At 30.4% G+C, this 16,866-nt stretch overlaps 1 protein-coding gene across 2 annotated transcripts in view; it reads left to right on the forward strand.

Annotated features, from left to right (window-relative positions):
• Window positions 1-16,866, forward strand: part of LOC129976599 (homeobox protein cut-like) — a 283,318-nt gene that overhangs the window by 100,925 nt on the left and 165,527 nt on the right. For both annotated transcript variants that reach the window (XM_056090238.1, XM_056090240.1), the window contains exon 2: window positions 6,631-6,729. In XM_056090238.1, coding sequence (XP_055946213.1) covers window positions 6,645-6,729 — 85 coding nt within the window. In that variant the 5' untranslated portion in view covers window positions 6,631-6,644. The remainder of the gene's footprint in view (window positions 1-6,630; window positions 6,730-16,866) is intronic.

Here is a 16,866-nt window from a genome sequence, read left to right on the forward strand (position 1 = left end):
TTCCCCATTAACTTCGTTCTTCTAACCCACCCCCCTGTTCCTTTTGCAGCAGACGATAGAAATCCTTTCTCTCTCTCCGCCACCCTCTTTTCTCGCAAATACCAATTCTCAATTCTCATCACCGGGTATTGTCGTATCTTACAGCGAGCGCTATAACAATTGCTTCGCATTCTTTTCGGGCGGACTGCAGCAAATCCTTTTCAAGGTTGGCGAGTAATAGGCACGGGAAGACCCCGACGAGAGACAGCGGGCTAAGTCAGATTCAACTCCAAGACCGGACTGTGGTTCCAGTGCTCTTGTTCGCCCAGAGTTAAAATAAAGCTGATGATTCGTTCAATCTGTGGATTCAATCATTCATTGCTTCGATTGATGGATTGATTCATATTTACAGCATTCCAGTTAATGATAGGTAGTTTTTTTTCTCTAAAATTAAAAAAAAAATTCTTTATTGAATTTGTGGATTACAGCATTCAATCAATTTTCTGATTCATAATTAAACTTTTTTTCTAGAACTAAAAAAATGATCGGAGCTTTATTAATTTGATGGACGAACAATCATCCATTCATTCAATTAATTCATTGATTCAGAATCACAGCATTCTGGTTAATAATCGGTGATTCACTCAATCTATGGACCCAATCATTCATTGTTTCGATTGATTGATTGATTCACATTTATAGCATTCCGATTAATGATCAGGGTTTTCTTACGTTAGAATTTTTTAAAAAATGTTCTTTATTGAATCTGCGGACTAAATCATTCCAGTAAATATTGATATTTTCCTTCGTTGCAGTTCAAATAAGAAATGTATTCTATTCAATCTATGAGTGATATCAAACAATGATTTAATTGATTGATTCATTCACAATCAATCTTCATAATTGGACTCTCTTACTAGAACTTAAAAAAAAAAAAAAAAGATTTGGGGTCTTATTGAATCTGTGGACGAACATCATTCATTCATTCAATTAGTTGATTGATACAGAATCACAGTATTCCGGTTAATGATCGGTGTTTTCTTTCTCTAGAATTTAAAAAAAAAGATGGGTTCATTATTGAATTGGTGGGCTACATCATTTGAGTAAATACTGATATTTCTTTTTGCTGCATTTCAAATAAGAATGATATTTTATTCAATCTCTGAACAAATCATACATTGATATAATTGATTGATTCATTCACAATAAACTTTCTGATTCATAATTAGACTTTTTTTTTTTACTAGAAATATGAAAAAAAAGATTGATGCTTTATTAAATCGTTGGACGAACTTCATTCATTCATTCAGTTAATTGACTAATTCAGAATCACAGCATTCTGGTTAATAATCGGTGATGCTTTCAATCTGTGGACTCAATCATTCATCGTTTCAATTGATTGGTGGATTCACATTTACAGCATTCCAGTTAATGATCGGTTTTTTCTTTCGCTAGAATTTAAAAAAAAAGTTAGGTTCTTTATTGAATCTATGAATTACAACATTCAAGTAAATACTGATATTTCCCTTCGCTACAGTTAAATTTAAAAAATGTGTTTTATTCAATCTGTGAGCATACCATATATATTAATTTAATTGATTGATTCATTCACAATCAACTTTCTGATTCATAAATTGGACTTTTTCGCTAGAACTAAAAAAAATGTCTGTGCCTTCTTAAATCTGAGAACGAACATTATTTATTTATTCAATTAATTAATTAATTCAAAATCACAGCATTCTGGTTGATAATCGGTAATTTGCTCAATCTGTGGACTGAATCATTCATCGTATTAATTAATTGATTGATTTATATTTACAGCATTCCGATCAATTATCGTTGGCCTTTTTCACTAGAATTTTAAAAAAAAGTTCTTTATTGAATCTATGGATTACATCATTCGAGTAAATACTAATAGTTCCTTTCGCTACAGTTCAAATAAGAACGATATTTTATTCAATCTGTAGACATATCATACATTGATTTAATTGACCGATTCATTCACAATAAATTTTCTTATTCATTAATTGGACTTTTTTACTAGAATTTTTAAAAATAGGATCTTTATCGAATCTGTATACGAATTTTATTCATTCCTTCAGTAATTGATAGATTCAGAATCTCAGCCTTCCTGCTAATAATCAATCGGTGAAATCTTTCGTTAGATTTCAACAAAGTGCTTCGTTGTAACTGTTGGTTATATCATTCCAACAAATATCCAATGTTTCTTTTCGATGGAGTTCAGATTGATGCTTTAATAAATCTGAGAACATATTATTTTTTGATATAAATGGTTGATTGATTTATAATTCATTGTATTTCTCTTAACAACCGATGCTTACTTTCGAATAAACTCAAATCTTCATTCATTGATTCAACATGAATACTTCAAGAAAAATAATGTTGTAAAAAATCTAATTAAAAAATTATATTTTTGGAATTTTTAAAAATTTTATTTTATTTTTGAAAAATTTTATAATATTAAAAAATTTTTTGGGGGGAAGGGGGGGAGATTTAAAAAAATTGCAATTTTTTATTTGAGAAAAGAAAATTCCAGAAAAAAAATAAAATAACCTGTATGTCAAATTAATGAAGGATATAAACTAAAATAAATCAATTTATGCATTTATTTTGAAGATTTCAGTTAAAAAGTTTAAATTAAGAAAAAATTTATTCAAAAATTGCCAAGCGGCGTAATTTTAAAACCTTCTAGATCTTCAAATTTTTTGTACAACATTGTTTATATTCTTGACTCAAAAATAAGCGCATTTATTATAGAGTTGATTTCAAAGATAGGAGAAATGGCTAAATTCAATGACAGAAGTAGCCCTGATTTTCGGCAGTTAAAAAACTCAATTACAATTTTCATAAGAAAATTTTTCTTTAAATATTAAATTACAGAATAAAACGACCAGAAATAAAGCAAAAATAGCATTAATTAATTGCTGGGCTCATAATACTATTACCGTTTCACTTTGTATTTACTTTCAACTTTCTAAGATGCGATTTTTTTTTTAAATTTCTATAAACTGTCTAAGTAATGTTATATATGATTTGTCAAAATATTTTTATCTGAACTCTTCCTTTTTAAATATTTTAGCAAAACGAATTATAAACTTTCTTAAGGAATCGGAATTTAATATCATACTTGATCCAAGAGAATATCCGTTAATATTAGAAAATTAGTAAAGAAAATAATTTACATAAGATTTTTACTTGTGCTGCTATGTTTATATATTATTAATTGAAAAAAACGCATTTTATTTGATAATTCTTATGAAATAAAAACAAATGTAATAAATTGCACACAACTGAATTTTGGGTGAAACTTAGATCATTCTATCGTTGATCATAAAATTTATTGAAATAGTAAGCGAAGCGATGCTAATATTAAGAAGCAAAAGAATTATTTGTATAATCTTAAAAATAATACTAAATGTTTTTATTCATAAATCACTTAAACAGTGGTGTAGCGAATTAAATAGACCCGGCATAATATTTATTTTTCATCGCTCGAAGACTGATACCTTAACATCTATGCCCTATTCCATCTATTCTCCTTTTCCACCCCTCTACGCCACTGTTTCTAAGTCTGTAAATATTGCAATTATTAATAAATTTGGCGAAATCAAGCAAATATGTTGCCATAAACTTTTCAATTTTCAAATATTCATCTTATTTTTCAGAATATACAGCCACGTATTCAGACGCAATATGTGTTAGTTTAATTGAAAACTTTTAATTTAGAACATCATTATTTTACTGAAATTTGAATCTATATTGCATTTTTAAAATAATTAAATGGTTTCATATCTGTCTTTTTGACATTTCAAGAAAACTCTTGGAATCATGAGATCCATTTTTGTCTAATTATAATAATTGTGCCTGTAAAAGTCAGTCTTATGCAATGCTGTCGTGTTTTTGTGTTATTTATTTAACCGTTCTACTAAATTGTTATCCAAAAATCTATTTTAGTTAGAAAACCAGGACGAAAAAAAAAAAAGAAATACTTTATGTGTTCGAATTCACGTACACAAAGCTTTCAAAATTTTCAATGAAACTACATATGAGGCAGAAAATATTATTGTGTCAATTTAGATCATTTCTTGGTGCATAGAAAAAATTGGCTGAAACTAGTTTTGGGTCCTAATTTGTATAAACAGAGTTATATAAATTTAAACTCTCACCACAACGATGTTACAGATTTTGTGGCACTAAGAATTTTTTAGACTATATTAAAAATAGAAACCGGTATTTGAGATTTAACCAATCAGAACTTCTGTCCATTGAGACCATTAACTCACATCGAAAAATACCAATAAATTATTGTAAGTCAGTTGAAATTTAGTTTCATTATTTTTCTAATGAAATAAATTATGTGCCATATAATTCAAATATGCAAGGACAACATTTTTAAATTTTTATAACGACTTCAAAAATTAACTATAAGACCATATTTCTGAGATTTAACTAATCAGAACTTCAGTTCATTGAGACCATTAACTCACATCGAAAAATACCATTAAATTATTGTAAGTCAGTTGAAATTTAGTTTCATTATTTTTCTAATGAAATAAATTATGTGCCATATAATTCAAATATGCAAGGACAACATTTTTAAATTTTTATAACGACTTCAAAAATTAACTATAAGACCATATTTCTGAGATTTAACTAATCAGAACTTCAGTTCATTGAGACCATTAACTCACATCGAAAAATACCATTAAATTATTGTAAGTCAGTTGAAATTTAGTTTCATTATTTTTCTAATGAAATAAATTATGTGCCATATAATTCAAATATGCAAGGACAAAACAATTTTTAAATTTTTACCACGACTTCAAAAATTAACTATAAGACCATATTTCTGACATTTAACCAATCAGAACTTCAGTTCATTGAGACCATTAGGTCATATCTAAAAATGCCAGTTATTGTTAAGTCAATCGAAATTTAGACTCACTATTTTTCTAATGAAATAAATTATGTGCCGTATAATTCAAATGCACATGGACAACAATTTCTAAATTTTCACAACTCAATTTGACCATATTTAATCATACCGACTATGTTATACCTATTGCATTTTGAACAGTGCCGATAGTGTTAAAGAATCTTTTAGGAACCAAACCATGTGTCCATTGTTTAAAGTACCGAGGCTGAAATCACTTATTTCTTACGGACCACTTTTCCTCTGAAAGCCACCTCTCTCCGTCCGAAGGTTGAGCTGCTGATAGAGTTCCATGTTGTCTTCCATCTAAGTCTCCAACCCACCCCCTCCACCCCATTAGGGATAGGGATCACAGTAATCTGCATATAAGGCGAACGCTTAAAGGCAGCGATAAATATGAGGTTGAGGTTTTTAAAAATAGTCGCCCGTAATGAAAAACGGCGCAACGATTTTTAAATGTTCTTTCTCGCGTAATTGAATTTGGGGTTAAGTTTGTCGTGTTATATATATATCCACATATTTTCTTTTCACGATCGCAGTGCGTTTATCTTCGGGTTAAAATTTATTTGATGATATTGAAATAAACGAAAGAAAAAAAGAAAGAGGGAACCTTAGAAAATGAATTTCGCAAACTCTTCGCTCCATACATGGCAATAATTGGAGGGTTTCTCTCTTGCGGTTTTGCTTTTTATAGCTCGGATGAATTCGGATTTTAAATCGGTATTGGCTTTTGTGAAAGGAGTCCTGTCCCAGATGCTATTAAGGAAAAAATAAATACCCGGTGTTGATTTTGTAATGTATTCAAGGGCTGTGTGAAACCGTTTTGCTAGCGACTATTTATGGCGTTCTATTTTTTATTTATGGCAAATTATGTAGCATAATAAATAGATTAACAATAAAAAAATTTTTATTCAAAAATGATAAAAATACTTCTAAAGGAGTCAAATTACAGGGTGTTTTTTTTTAAATTTTAAGCGGTATTTACTTAATTTTACAAGAGAGTTCATATATTTATAAATGACTGCACATAAATGGTGTTTTAAATTTAGATTTTAAATTGATTTAAAAATTTATACAAGCTAAATAAGTTTTTGATTTTGAAAGGTTTTTCGTTTTAATAAATCAAGTAAGTTTATCCCATCTAAATGTCACATCTACACTGTTTTTTTACCTTAAATTATTTTTTATAAAAGTCGCATTGATAATTTTCTAATAAAAAGCCAGTACATAAAAAAAAAGCTAAAAATAAAACTTAACAAAATCTATTGATTTCAAGAATTATAATTCTGCAATTTTCTAGTTTTTTTCATTTCAAACACATTATCAAACAATTACAAATGAGGCTTACTGAATTCTACTTAATTATTCCATTTGTAAATAAATCGTTTGCTTTTTCAAAATTCATTATTTAACTAATAATTTTTCGCTCAGTTAATTTCAGTTTCCGAATTGATTCATAAACCGTCTGCGTTTTAACGGTTATTAGCAAAAATAATTATTTTTCATATAGTTTTTTTATAAACTTTTCAACAATAAATAAATAGTTTGCTTTTATAACATTCATTATTTAACGGATGAGTTTTCAACCAATAATTCCCTTTTCTTCAATAAATAAATTGTTTGCAGTGTTAATGTTTATTATTTATTTGAGCATTTTCCACCTACAACAAACTAATGGTTTTTTCCTTTGTTTTTAGGGGTGCCTAAGGGGATGAGAGCAGCAGACAGTAAGGGACCACCACCTCCTCCCTCACCTCCCCATTTTTCCCAACTCCAAATCAATGAATCAGCAGCAGGTAAGTAGAATTATAATTTTAAAAAATCGTTTGATTCCTCGAATAAAATTCTTTCGTTGTTTTTATTATTTTCATTTTTAGAGAATAAGAACAAAATAAATAACCTATCTGCTTCTATTTAAAAACTATGTTAATTAACATAATTTGACAATGTATAAAATTTGTATTCAATTTAAAATTTTGTTTTATTATAAATATATCTGATAGAAATTATCTAAATAGATTCGAAAGTCTAATGCATTTTGATTTTTATCATTGTTATAATAAATTTTATTTTGAAAATTTTAATTCGAAAATTACTAATAAGTTCATGGCATAAAAGAAGAGAAAGCATATTGCATTTTTTTTTTGCCTGGCTTTTTTATATCACTTTATTTATTTGGATGTTGAATTTCTCTGATTATATAAAAAAAAACTTATAAAAGGATTATTTAATATTATGCTATAAAATTTTCCTCGGTAAAATTTTTTTTCATAGTAAAAAAAAAAAAAAAATTACTACTGAAAATTTGTATTAATTTTTTTTTAAACTAACTGGCAGCGCAACTAATCCAAAAATAGTTATTTTATATTCAGTTGTTATCAAAAAGGCATCGGCGAAGAAAAAAGTTCAATGTATTGTTTGATTCTATGAATTAAAATTGGCCGTTGCTGATCAATGTCAGCATTGGAACTTAATTCAGAGCAAAATGTTGGCAACATGTTGGCAATGCTAATTATAAATTTGATACACTCAAATTTAGGACCACAGATATTGTGTTCGATGTAATAGCCGAAGCGCGCTACAATATTTGATGAGAATTGAAATACCGCCTTGATATTATTGAGGGTATCAAGGATTTTCACATTGAAATTTATTATAAGTAAGTGGTTTCTTTATTATTGCAATATTTAGAAATAATCACATGCCAAACTCTAATAACAATAATTTTTTTTAAAGCGAGGAAAGATTTTGTAACTTTGTATTTTTTATTCGGTTCAGAATCTTCTTTAGTTGATAGAGATAGAGGTTGGTTTTTCCAACACAATTCACACTCAACAACGACACAGAAATTTTCAAACAAATTTCTTTAAAATAAAGGTTATAGGTGGGGAGGATAGAAAAAAAAATGTAGCAACTTTTCTAATGTTTTATACCGGATTCTTTATAAAACACTTTAAAATATAGATATCCAAAAGTGATGAAAACAACGGAAATGGAATATCCATATGTCTGTCAGAGAGGGACAAGTTTTTCCATTTATAAGTGTTTTGAGTATAGGGTTTGTCGCAGTATAAATCATTGTATTAAAAGTGTGACAATTCTTTTTCATGGCAATATGAATTATTTCTTTTTAGTGCATTAACCTCATAAAGTTTTACTTTTACTGGAAGACCTATTAATTATATAAATTAAAAAAATGCATTGAATTAAAACTTTGATAAAACCATTCCAAACAAATATATTGCATTTTATTGTATTGAAATCACAAGCAGGAAATGCAGCCTCGATTAAACTTCCAGCAGTGTTAGTAGCTTTGTTTGTACATTTTTTCCCCTCCACTCCCGCGGGTTTCCCGTTTTTAAGGGGAGACCTCTTGCTGGTATCAGTCGAGTAATGAATCTAACTAGCGGTGGTGGTCTCTCCAGAAGTTTCTCTCATGCATTGTAATAAACTCGTCATGCCAGAGAATGCCTTACATGGCATTGGCGTGCATCAGTTACGAAATATTAACTTTTGGCGTGGATTTAGCATTTTTACTAAATGTATCGTGTCATCCTTGGCGAGTTATTTGGCGATTAATTCCTGGCATGCAGTTAATCATATCCGAAAATCGAATTTGTGTTTTAGATCCGTTTTTGTCAGCCGATTGAAACAAAGATTGGACACAAAACTGTGCTTGTTGTCACAGCATCTCAAACCAAATTTGATATATTTAAATCACTGCGTTTTTGAATTATCGCATTTTCATTTTTTCTGAAGGTACGACTGACAACCCGTAATTGGATTTGACTCAAAATTCGACAGGTGTCTATACTATAGATGTTAAATCTGTGTACAGAATCTTATCTATCTAGCTTCCTTCATTTTTGTAATTATCGCATTAATTTAAATTCGAACAGCCAGGCAGACGGACTTCCTCTGAATAGATTTTACACAAAATTTGATAAAAATCTGCGGATTTGGTGTTAAGACCGTTAACAGAATTTTAATCATCAAGCTCTGATTGTTTTTGAGTTAACTTTGTCACTGATAGACAGACGGACATTTTCTAAAAAAGTGTTTTTGGAACTCAGGGGGTCATCAAAATCTGGAATTTGAATTTTTTGACGATTACTATGCTTTTTTTATATTACGTATACAAAAAAAGTTTAAAAAAAAGTCATGAGATAGATAAATAGTCTGCAAGGTGGGTAGCAGAAGAGTTAATAGCTTCCAGAGATATAACCTATATTACAGACCGCTCCGCTATCTTCCAGTGTCCACTTCGAAAATTCCCACACAGCCCTTCTCTCCTCATCACAAAATATGCTGCCGTAGAACTTGGTAATGAATGCGTAATTACTTAAATAAGTTCTCAGCGCGGTTACGATTGAGGTAAATTCCAAACTACCTTCAAATGAGAGTTGTTACTAAGCCGGACGGATGGAATGTTTCGGTTGCATTCCCTGGCCGCCTTACCCAATAGCCGTTTTCGTTATATACCCACCTTCCCTTCTCATTAGACGTCTCACCCTCAAAACTAAGATATAACGTCCCTCTCCGCAAGTAACGCGGATGAAGTTTATGATATCTATCTGCGGAGTTTCTGGAAATATCGAATGAAGCTCTGGGAGTTGGGAAGTGTAGATTTTCCTTTAATTGGTTGGACTGTAACTGCTTTTGGTTTGCTGTGCCTTGGATATTTCTGGGAGAAGTTATTACATAATGTGGAATATGTGTTTTTGTTGTATCTTATACGTAGTTATGAAGGTATGCCACTACGTTTGGGATAAATTAAAAAAAAAAATGTTTGAAAATAGTTATTCTTATTTGTTTTTGTTTTTTTAGTATTCGCCGATTTTTTTGTAAAATTGCATTTGAAACTTAACTATGATAGATTTTTGAAGAATTTATATTATCATGGCACATGTAATGGAAATTTAAAGTTTATGAATAAGTTCGGAATAATTTTTTAGAGAAATGTCCAAAAATAGATATTTTATTGAATATTTGCATATAAAAGATTTAAAAAAATATCTATGAAGGCAAAATATACCAGTTAAGTGGCAGAGGTTCTTAAAAAAGCGAGAAAAAAGGACTTTTTTTGGTTAAAAAGAGATGTAAAGTAAAAATCTTTTAGTTTGAAGGTTTATCAAATTATTAGCTTAAGATGTTGCAGATAGCTTAAGAAATATATAATCTAGTTCCTGAACTAAAAGATAAACTGCATTTTTATTTATTCTTTAAATATTGGGGTTCAACCTATAAATAATGCGAGATTTTCGACTATTTTCACATTGTGAAGCACTAAAACCACTTTAAAATATATTTAAATAAATAGATTACTTATTCTCTAGTTCAGAGCAGCAGAACCTATTGAGCGATCATTATACCAAAATTGATTTAAAAAATGTGCATTAGATTTTAATAACTTATGAGGATTTTCGTCAGAAAATTCTAGAATTGTGAAAATAGTATTAAAGATGCAAAGCAGTATTAAAACGTATGCAAATGCAAATATAAAAATCAGAATGAATTGTCAAAAAATAGACTTAGAAGTAAAGTTCTAACGTTTTTAAAAAGAAACCGGTTCAAACATTAAATAAAAAAATATAATAATTTCGGGAAAAAATCGACTTTTTAACGGAGTCATCTATTTTAATGAAATAGATATGAGGATATAAGATAAGAGAATAAGATAAGATAAGAGAATAAGATAAAATAAGAGAATAAGATAAGATAAGATAAGAGAATAAGATAAAATAAGAGAATAAGATAAGATAAGATAACAGAATAAGATAAAATAAGAGAATAAGATGAGAGAATAAGATAAAATAAGAGAATAAGATAAGAGAAGAGAAGAGAATAAGATAAAATAAGAGAATAAGATGAGAGAATAAGATAAAATAAGAGAATAAGATAAGATAAGAGAAGAGAATAAGATAAAATAAGAGAATAAGAGAATGAGATAAGATGAGAATAAGATAAAATAAGAGAATAAGAGAATAAGATAAGATAAGATAAGAGAATAAGATAAAATAAGAGAATAAGATAGGATAAGAGAAGAGAATAAGATAAGATAAGAGAATATGAAATACGAGGATAACATTAATTTAGTGATGCTACTGTAATTCTCATAAAATTTCATATCGAGTTATGTTGAATCCCTCCGATTTGCAACTCCACCTTAAGTCCGAAGAAATCATTTTTAAAGTTATATCTGCTCTTGAAGATAATAGCACAAACCACATGCTAGAAGGAGGAAATCTGATACGTAGTCATTTCACCAAAATGATATATTTGCATTAAATTTTGGGCTAAGCGCATCGAAGTCAAGTCTATATTTCCACCCATGTGTATGGGAACACAATTATTCAAAAATATAAATGATGGATAAAATCTGACATATATATTTTATATCACCTTGGATAAGATATACATGAGAACTAAGACTAAAACTATTTTTGAATTGATTGTCCATCGGTGTATATATCCATTAGTATGAGAACATGACAAATCAAAATTGATCTATAATTTGATGATGTCGTGTCCGCATTACCACGGAAAAGGGTTGCAGCAGCTTCTGAGGATAAAGACCCCTGAGCACCCAAGGGCAGAAGTCAGCCATCTAACTCTCCGATCCGCCACGAAGGCACACAGATTTAAACCATAAAACTGAATGACCGTACCGCCGCAACAGCAACATTGGCGAGAACTGTGGTTGAGTCCTAAGGGCCATCACCGGCCACGGTACAACCCTCTCCGAAGGAAGTCCGTCCCGTCCTCTGCCCCGGGGGTTTACACACCCAAGGGCAGAAGTTTGACTTCTAGTTCATGTGAAGATGAAATCACACATTCGCTTGCACAGCCCCTTTTTACAGGGGGCACATTCGCACACCTCACAGATAGAACACAGATGAAGAACAACCATGCCTGAACCGGGATTCGAACCCGGGACGCCCAGATCACGGGGAAGATGCACTACCCTTATGCAAGGACGCCGGAGATCTATAATTTACTTTGGCAATTAAATTACTGATCTCTACCTTCTAATCTAGAGATGATCTAAATATGAATTAAATTCTACCTCTACAATTATCTTCTAAAATATCAATTAAAGAAGTCCAGTATGCATTATACGTTTTGTAGTTATCGAGTTAACTTGTACTTGGACAACAGAATGTACCAAATTTCACCCGTCTAGTTAAATGCATTATGGAGCTATCGTATTGACAGACAGATCGACATAATCCCAATAATGTATTTTTAGATTCAAGAATATCTGAAACATGGAGATTCCTTTTCGAATTTATCGACGAACACGATACTTTTTTGACTGTATATATATGAAATACTGCATATACTTTATAGACTGTATATACTTCATATACATGAAAGTAGCCAGTAGGAGTAAGTCAGCCATCTAACTCTCCGACCCGCGACAAAGGGCATACGGATTTAAACCATAAAACTGAATGACCGGACTGCCGCAACAGCAACACTGGTGAGAACTGGGGTTGAGTCCTAATGGCCATCACCGGTCACGGTACAACCCTCCTCGAAGGAAGTACGTCCCGTCATCGATGGGAGTAGTCAGATCCCCCACCTATTTGTGTACCCTCCAGGGTGGCGAGATCCAACCACCATGCCGGAAGCATCTCATCCTTTTTTCGAGGTGCCCCCCGGGGGTCAGCCAGTGGGAGTAATCTCCCCGAACCTTTCCCGCATAATCTCCTACAAAAGACTTAGCCCCCTTCCTCAGCATCAAACTATAACCGTGTGTAATACCGCAAATGCATTGCATGGCATTGGTGAAAAATAGCTACGAAATACAGATCTTTGGTACGAACTTAAATTTTAATTGAATCTATCGTCGAATATATATTCTGTGTACCTTTCTTCCGACAGAATAAAACCAAAATTTCATACGGAATTATCTTTCTAGTCATAACATACAGAATTTCATTGATTTAAGCTATTCCTTTTCTATTTTAAATCATTCGATTCTGAATTTTTCGGCGATTACAATACATTCATTCTGTATACTTCGTATGAAAGAAAGTAAAAATTATGTAATATGAATTTATTTTACAACGCTGATGAATATAAAACACTTATTACAATATTAAAAAGGGATGTAAAATAATATTAAAATGAAATAATATGTTAAGAATATAGTTGTAAAACCTTCGACGATTTTTTCAAGTGGTCGCATTGCTAACCCTGGCTCCTCGTTTCGATGACAACTGGCAGACTCTTACTACATTTTCTTCACACTCTTGAGAATGAATATACTGCATTACTACGCCATCGAGGGTGTATGGAAAAATTTTTGAGTACAATAAATAAGTATAGTACAGTTTTAATGCAGTAAAAGAGAAAATGAGAGAAAGAAAGAGTGGAGAAAAGTTATCTTTCACTTGCTATTCCCCGCTTTTGACAGTTTAAAAAGATAAAAATTATTGAAGTTTTATAATTATGATAATTTATATTATTACATCATAAGTAATTATGGGACTACAATAAGGATGAATTTTTTCCAAAATATAAAAATTTGAAAATAATTATATTTTTGAATATTTGTATAAAAAAAGATTGAAAAAACATCTATAAAACTAAATTATACCAATTAAGTTGCAAATTATCCCTTTAAAGGGCCATTTTTTTCTAATCATATTATGTTAAAATATTTTTAGGCTTGAAATTAAAATAAGAAAAGGGATTCATTTAACTTATTATATAAATTTAATTTGATTAATTAATGAATTTGGTTAATTAATAATAAAGTATCAAATCAAGACACATCATTTTGTGTAAAATAAAGAACTAAAGCATCTAAGTTTCTGTTTTTCTAAAAAAAATTGTCAGAACTGATGCCAACCTACATAAATTCATACAAAGATTGATAAATTTGGTGGGATGCATACTTCCCCCGGCCTTAGAAAGGGTTAAAAAAAATGGGGAAAAAAGGGCGTCTTTTAGATAAAAAGAGATATAAAGCAAAAATCTTCTAGTTTATCTAGAAGGTCTATCAAATGATTTTCTTAAAATTTTGCAGAAAACTTACGAAGCATATAATCTAGTACCTGAACTGCAAAATAAGCTGTATTTCTGTCAACTCTTTGAATAATGGGGTTCAAATGATAAATAACATGAAATTTCCTATTTTTCACGAAAATAGAAGCTCGAAAACAACTATAAAATATTTCTAAATTGATGACTTATTCCTTAGTTCAGGAACTACAGAACACACTGAAGAATTATTATACCAAATTTGAACAAAAATGTGCATTAGATTTTAATTTATGAGGTTTTTCGTAAGAAAATTCTATCAAAGATTAGAATTTGAGGAAATGGCATCTAAAGATGAAAAATAGCATTAAAATGTTTGTAAATGCAACTATAAAAGTCAGTGTAACTTCTAAAAAAATAGATTTACAAACAAAATTCTTACGGTTTTTATAAAGAAACCTGCTTAAACATTAAGAATATTAAATAAGTAATTTCATAATTTCGCCAAAAAAAATTAACTTTTCAATGTAATAACCTACTTTATAGAATAATCAGGAGAGATTTTCTTCAAAAGGGGATCAGATGCAAAAATCTTTATGGCCCAAAAATATTTTTATGAAGAGATAAAAAATAAAAAGGTCATAAATAAAAAGAAAAATGGGATTCAAAATAAACATTCAGCACATTTTAATGAAAAAATATTTATTTAAAAATGAGCAGAAATTGAATGTTTTTGAAGGACAGGATATATAACTCTTAAGGTCGGTGAATAAACAATGTAAAAAAATTATTCGTTAAATTAATGCATTATCGAATAAATTAATTGAGTAATTAGTTTTCAATATCATTTACATTAATAATTTGAATTTTAAAAATAAGAATATGATCAATTATCATTTTTCACGCTTGAGTTGTCCATAATCGATCGTAATAAAATTAGTATTATTTTTTTGCTTTTTTCGAGTCAGAAGATGCGTGAAAATTGAATATCATGCAAAAACTTCACACAATGGTGTGAAAAGAATTATCACTACTTCTAATTTATGCAAGTCACTTACTTGCAGAAGAACAAATATATGGCGAGAAAAAAAGAAATTTCGCCAAAGCAATCTTCATTTTCACACGTCACTCATCCACATATGCTTTAAAAAAAAGATAATAGATTTTCTATTCTTATCTCTAGCTCGAACCCATTTCTTACCTGGACTCACGCCTGTACAATAAAAGCGTGCATAACGGTAGTTAATATGCAATCACTCTAGCGCACAGAATAAAAAAGAAAATCAAAAACTGCAAAAAATATATGAATAAATTAAGTGCTAACTGAACCAAAAAACCAATATCTCTCACATTATTCGGAAAGATAATGGCGGAGCACAGCAATAGTTCAAATACGTGCAAAATTTCAATAATATATCTGAATGTGTGTTCGTTCCACTGTTGAACGGTCGCCATAATAATTAGAAAACAAAACACAGCGTAACAAGAGGCTCTAACGACCAATACACTCACTCGCGCCACAAATAATAAGAAAATAATCATCGGGCTCGCGGAGAAAAAGAGTTCTGGAGGGTGGGGCGGAGGGGTACATCGGAGCGTTTAATGCAAACACCTGATGGGTTCTTGATCCCAATCTTCATTCATCACTTTATGGGGATGCAGAAAGGAAAAAAAAAAGGTAAAAAAAGGGGGAGGAAGGAATAAAAAAAAAAGGGGAAGAAATAAAAATAATAATAAAAAAACTGAATTTGTTTAACGGTTCACGCTACCAATAAGCATAAACCTAATGAATTTTTTAAACAAAAACAGATAAAAAAAAAAAAGACGGGAAAGAAAAATAGGGGGAAGGAGGGATTTTTTTTCCCGTCTCCCCCTTCTTTCTCGTTTGGCCTTATTTCTTATTGCTTGCGTTTTTTTATACGGCTGGGCATGTAATTTGTTAATTCGAGACTTGCATGCTAAGATCTAATTTTCACTAGGTTCGTAGTCATCTGCAATGCTAAACTGTGCGAAAATTGCGGAAAATTTGGATTAGAAAGGGGGGGGGATATTACAGGTGAACTAAAGATTGCAGCGTTATGGACTTGGAGGATTATTTTTCAATTTGCATGGCTTTTTCTTCGCGTTTGTTGAGAAATCGGATTTCTCGTGAGCGAAATTTAAGCTAAGTTTGTATGTTTTTTCTTATATTTTTTTTAAGATGGGGGAAAAAAAGCCGTATTATCTCCAAGCGTCAAAAGTACTCTCATTAATATGTTAGGCTTCCACAGGTGTAAGTTGTTCCATACAAATTTTTAGTATAATCTTTAGTCGTTTGTTTAATATGTAGAGGTTGATTCTATTTTCAACATTCTTGGGTTAATGATTAAATATAATATGAAAGGAAAGTTTAGAAATACAGTACACTCCCGAGTACTCGGTTCGCGACTGTCCGGCCTAGTTTGCTTTCATTGTTTAAATGAGGAAAGCAAGGCGTCTTTTAAGTCAACTATTAAGGACTTTTTCAAAACTTAAAAGCTGTAAGTTTTGACTTATCTTAGGACTGGTTACATTTTCATGACAGTTTAATCATTTATCAGTGAAAAATAAAATCAGTTTGAGCCAATTTCCTTAAAAACTAAGCCTACGATTTACGTTAATGTTTTGTTTGTGTTTCCTGCATTTCCATAGTTGGGCATTACAGAATTTATGTTAAAATGTGAACAGTTTATATCCTTTAACTTACTTTTTCTCTAATAAATTCTTGAAGCGTGCATATATAAATTACTAGTACAGAGTCTTCTATTTTAACAACCAACAACTGCTTCTATGATTCATCCGGCCGCGGCTGTGTTCACATTGAGATAAATGGAGGGCTTAGTACTCAATATGAAGTGAGAAAATATGTATTATAAATGCGAATTTTGTAATAAAAGCTTTGTCTTCTGGTATTTGTCGGCAAA

Source organism: Argiope bruennichi, chromosome 7 (assembly GCF_947563725.1).
Source record: "Argiope bruennichi chromosome 7, qqArgBrue1.1, whole genome shotgun sequence".
Classification (NCBI taxonomy): Eukaryota; Metazoa; Arthropoda; class Arachnida; order Araneae; family Araneidae; genus Argiope; species Argiope bruennichi.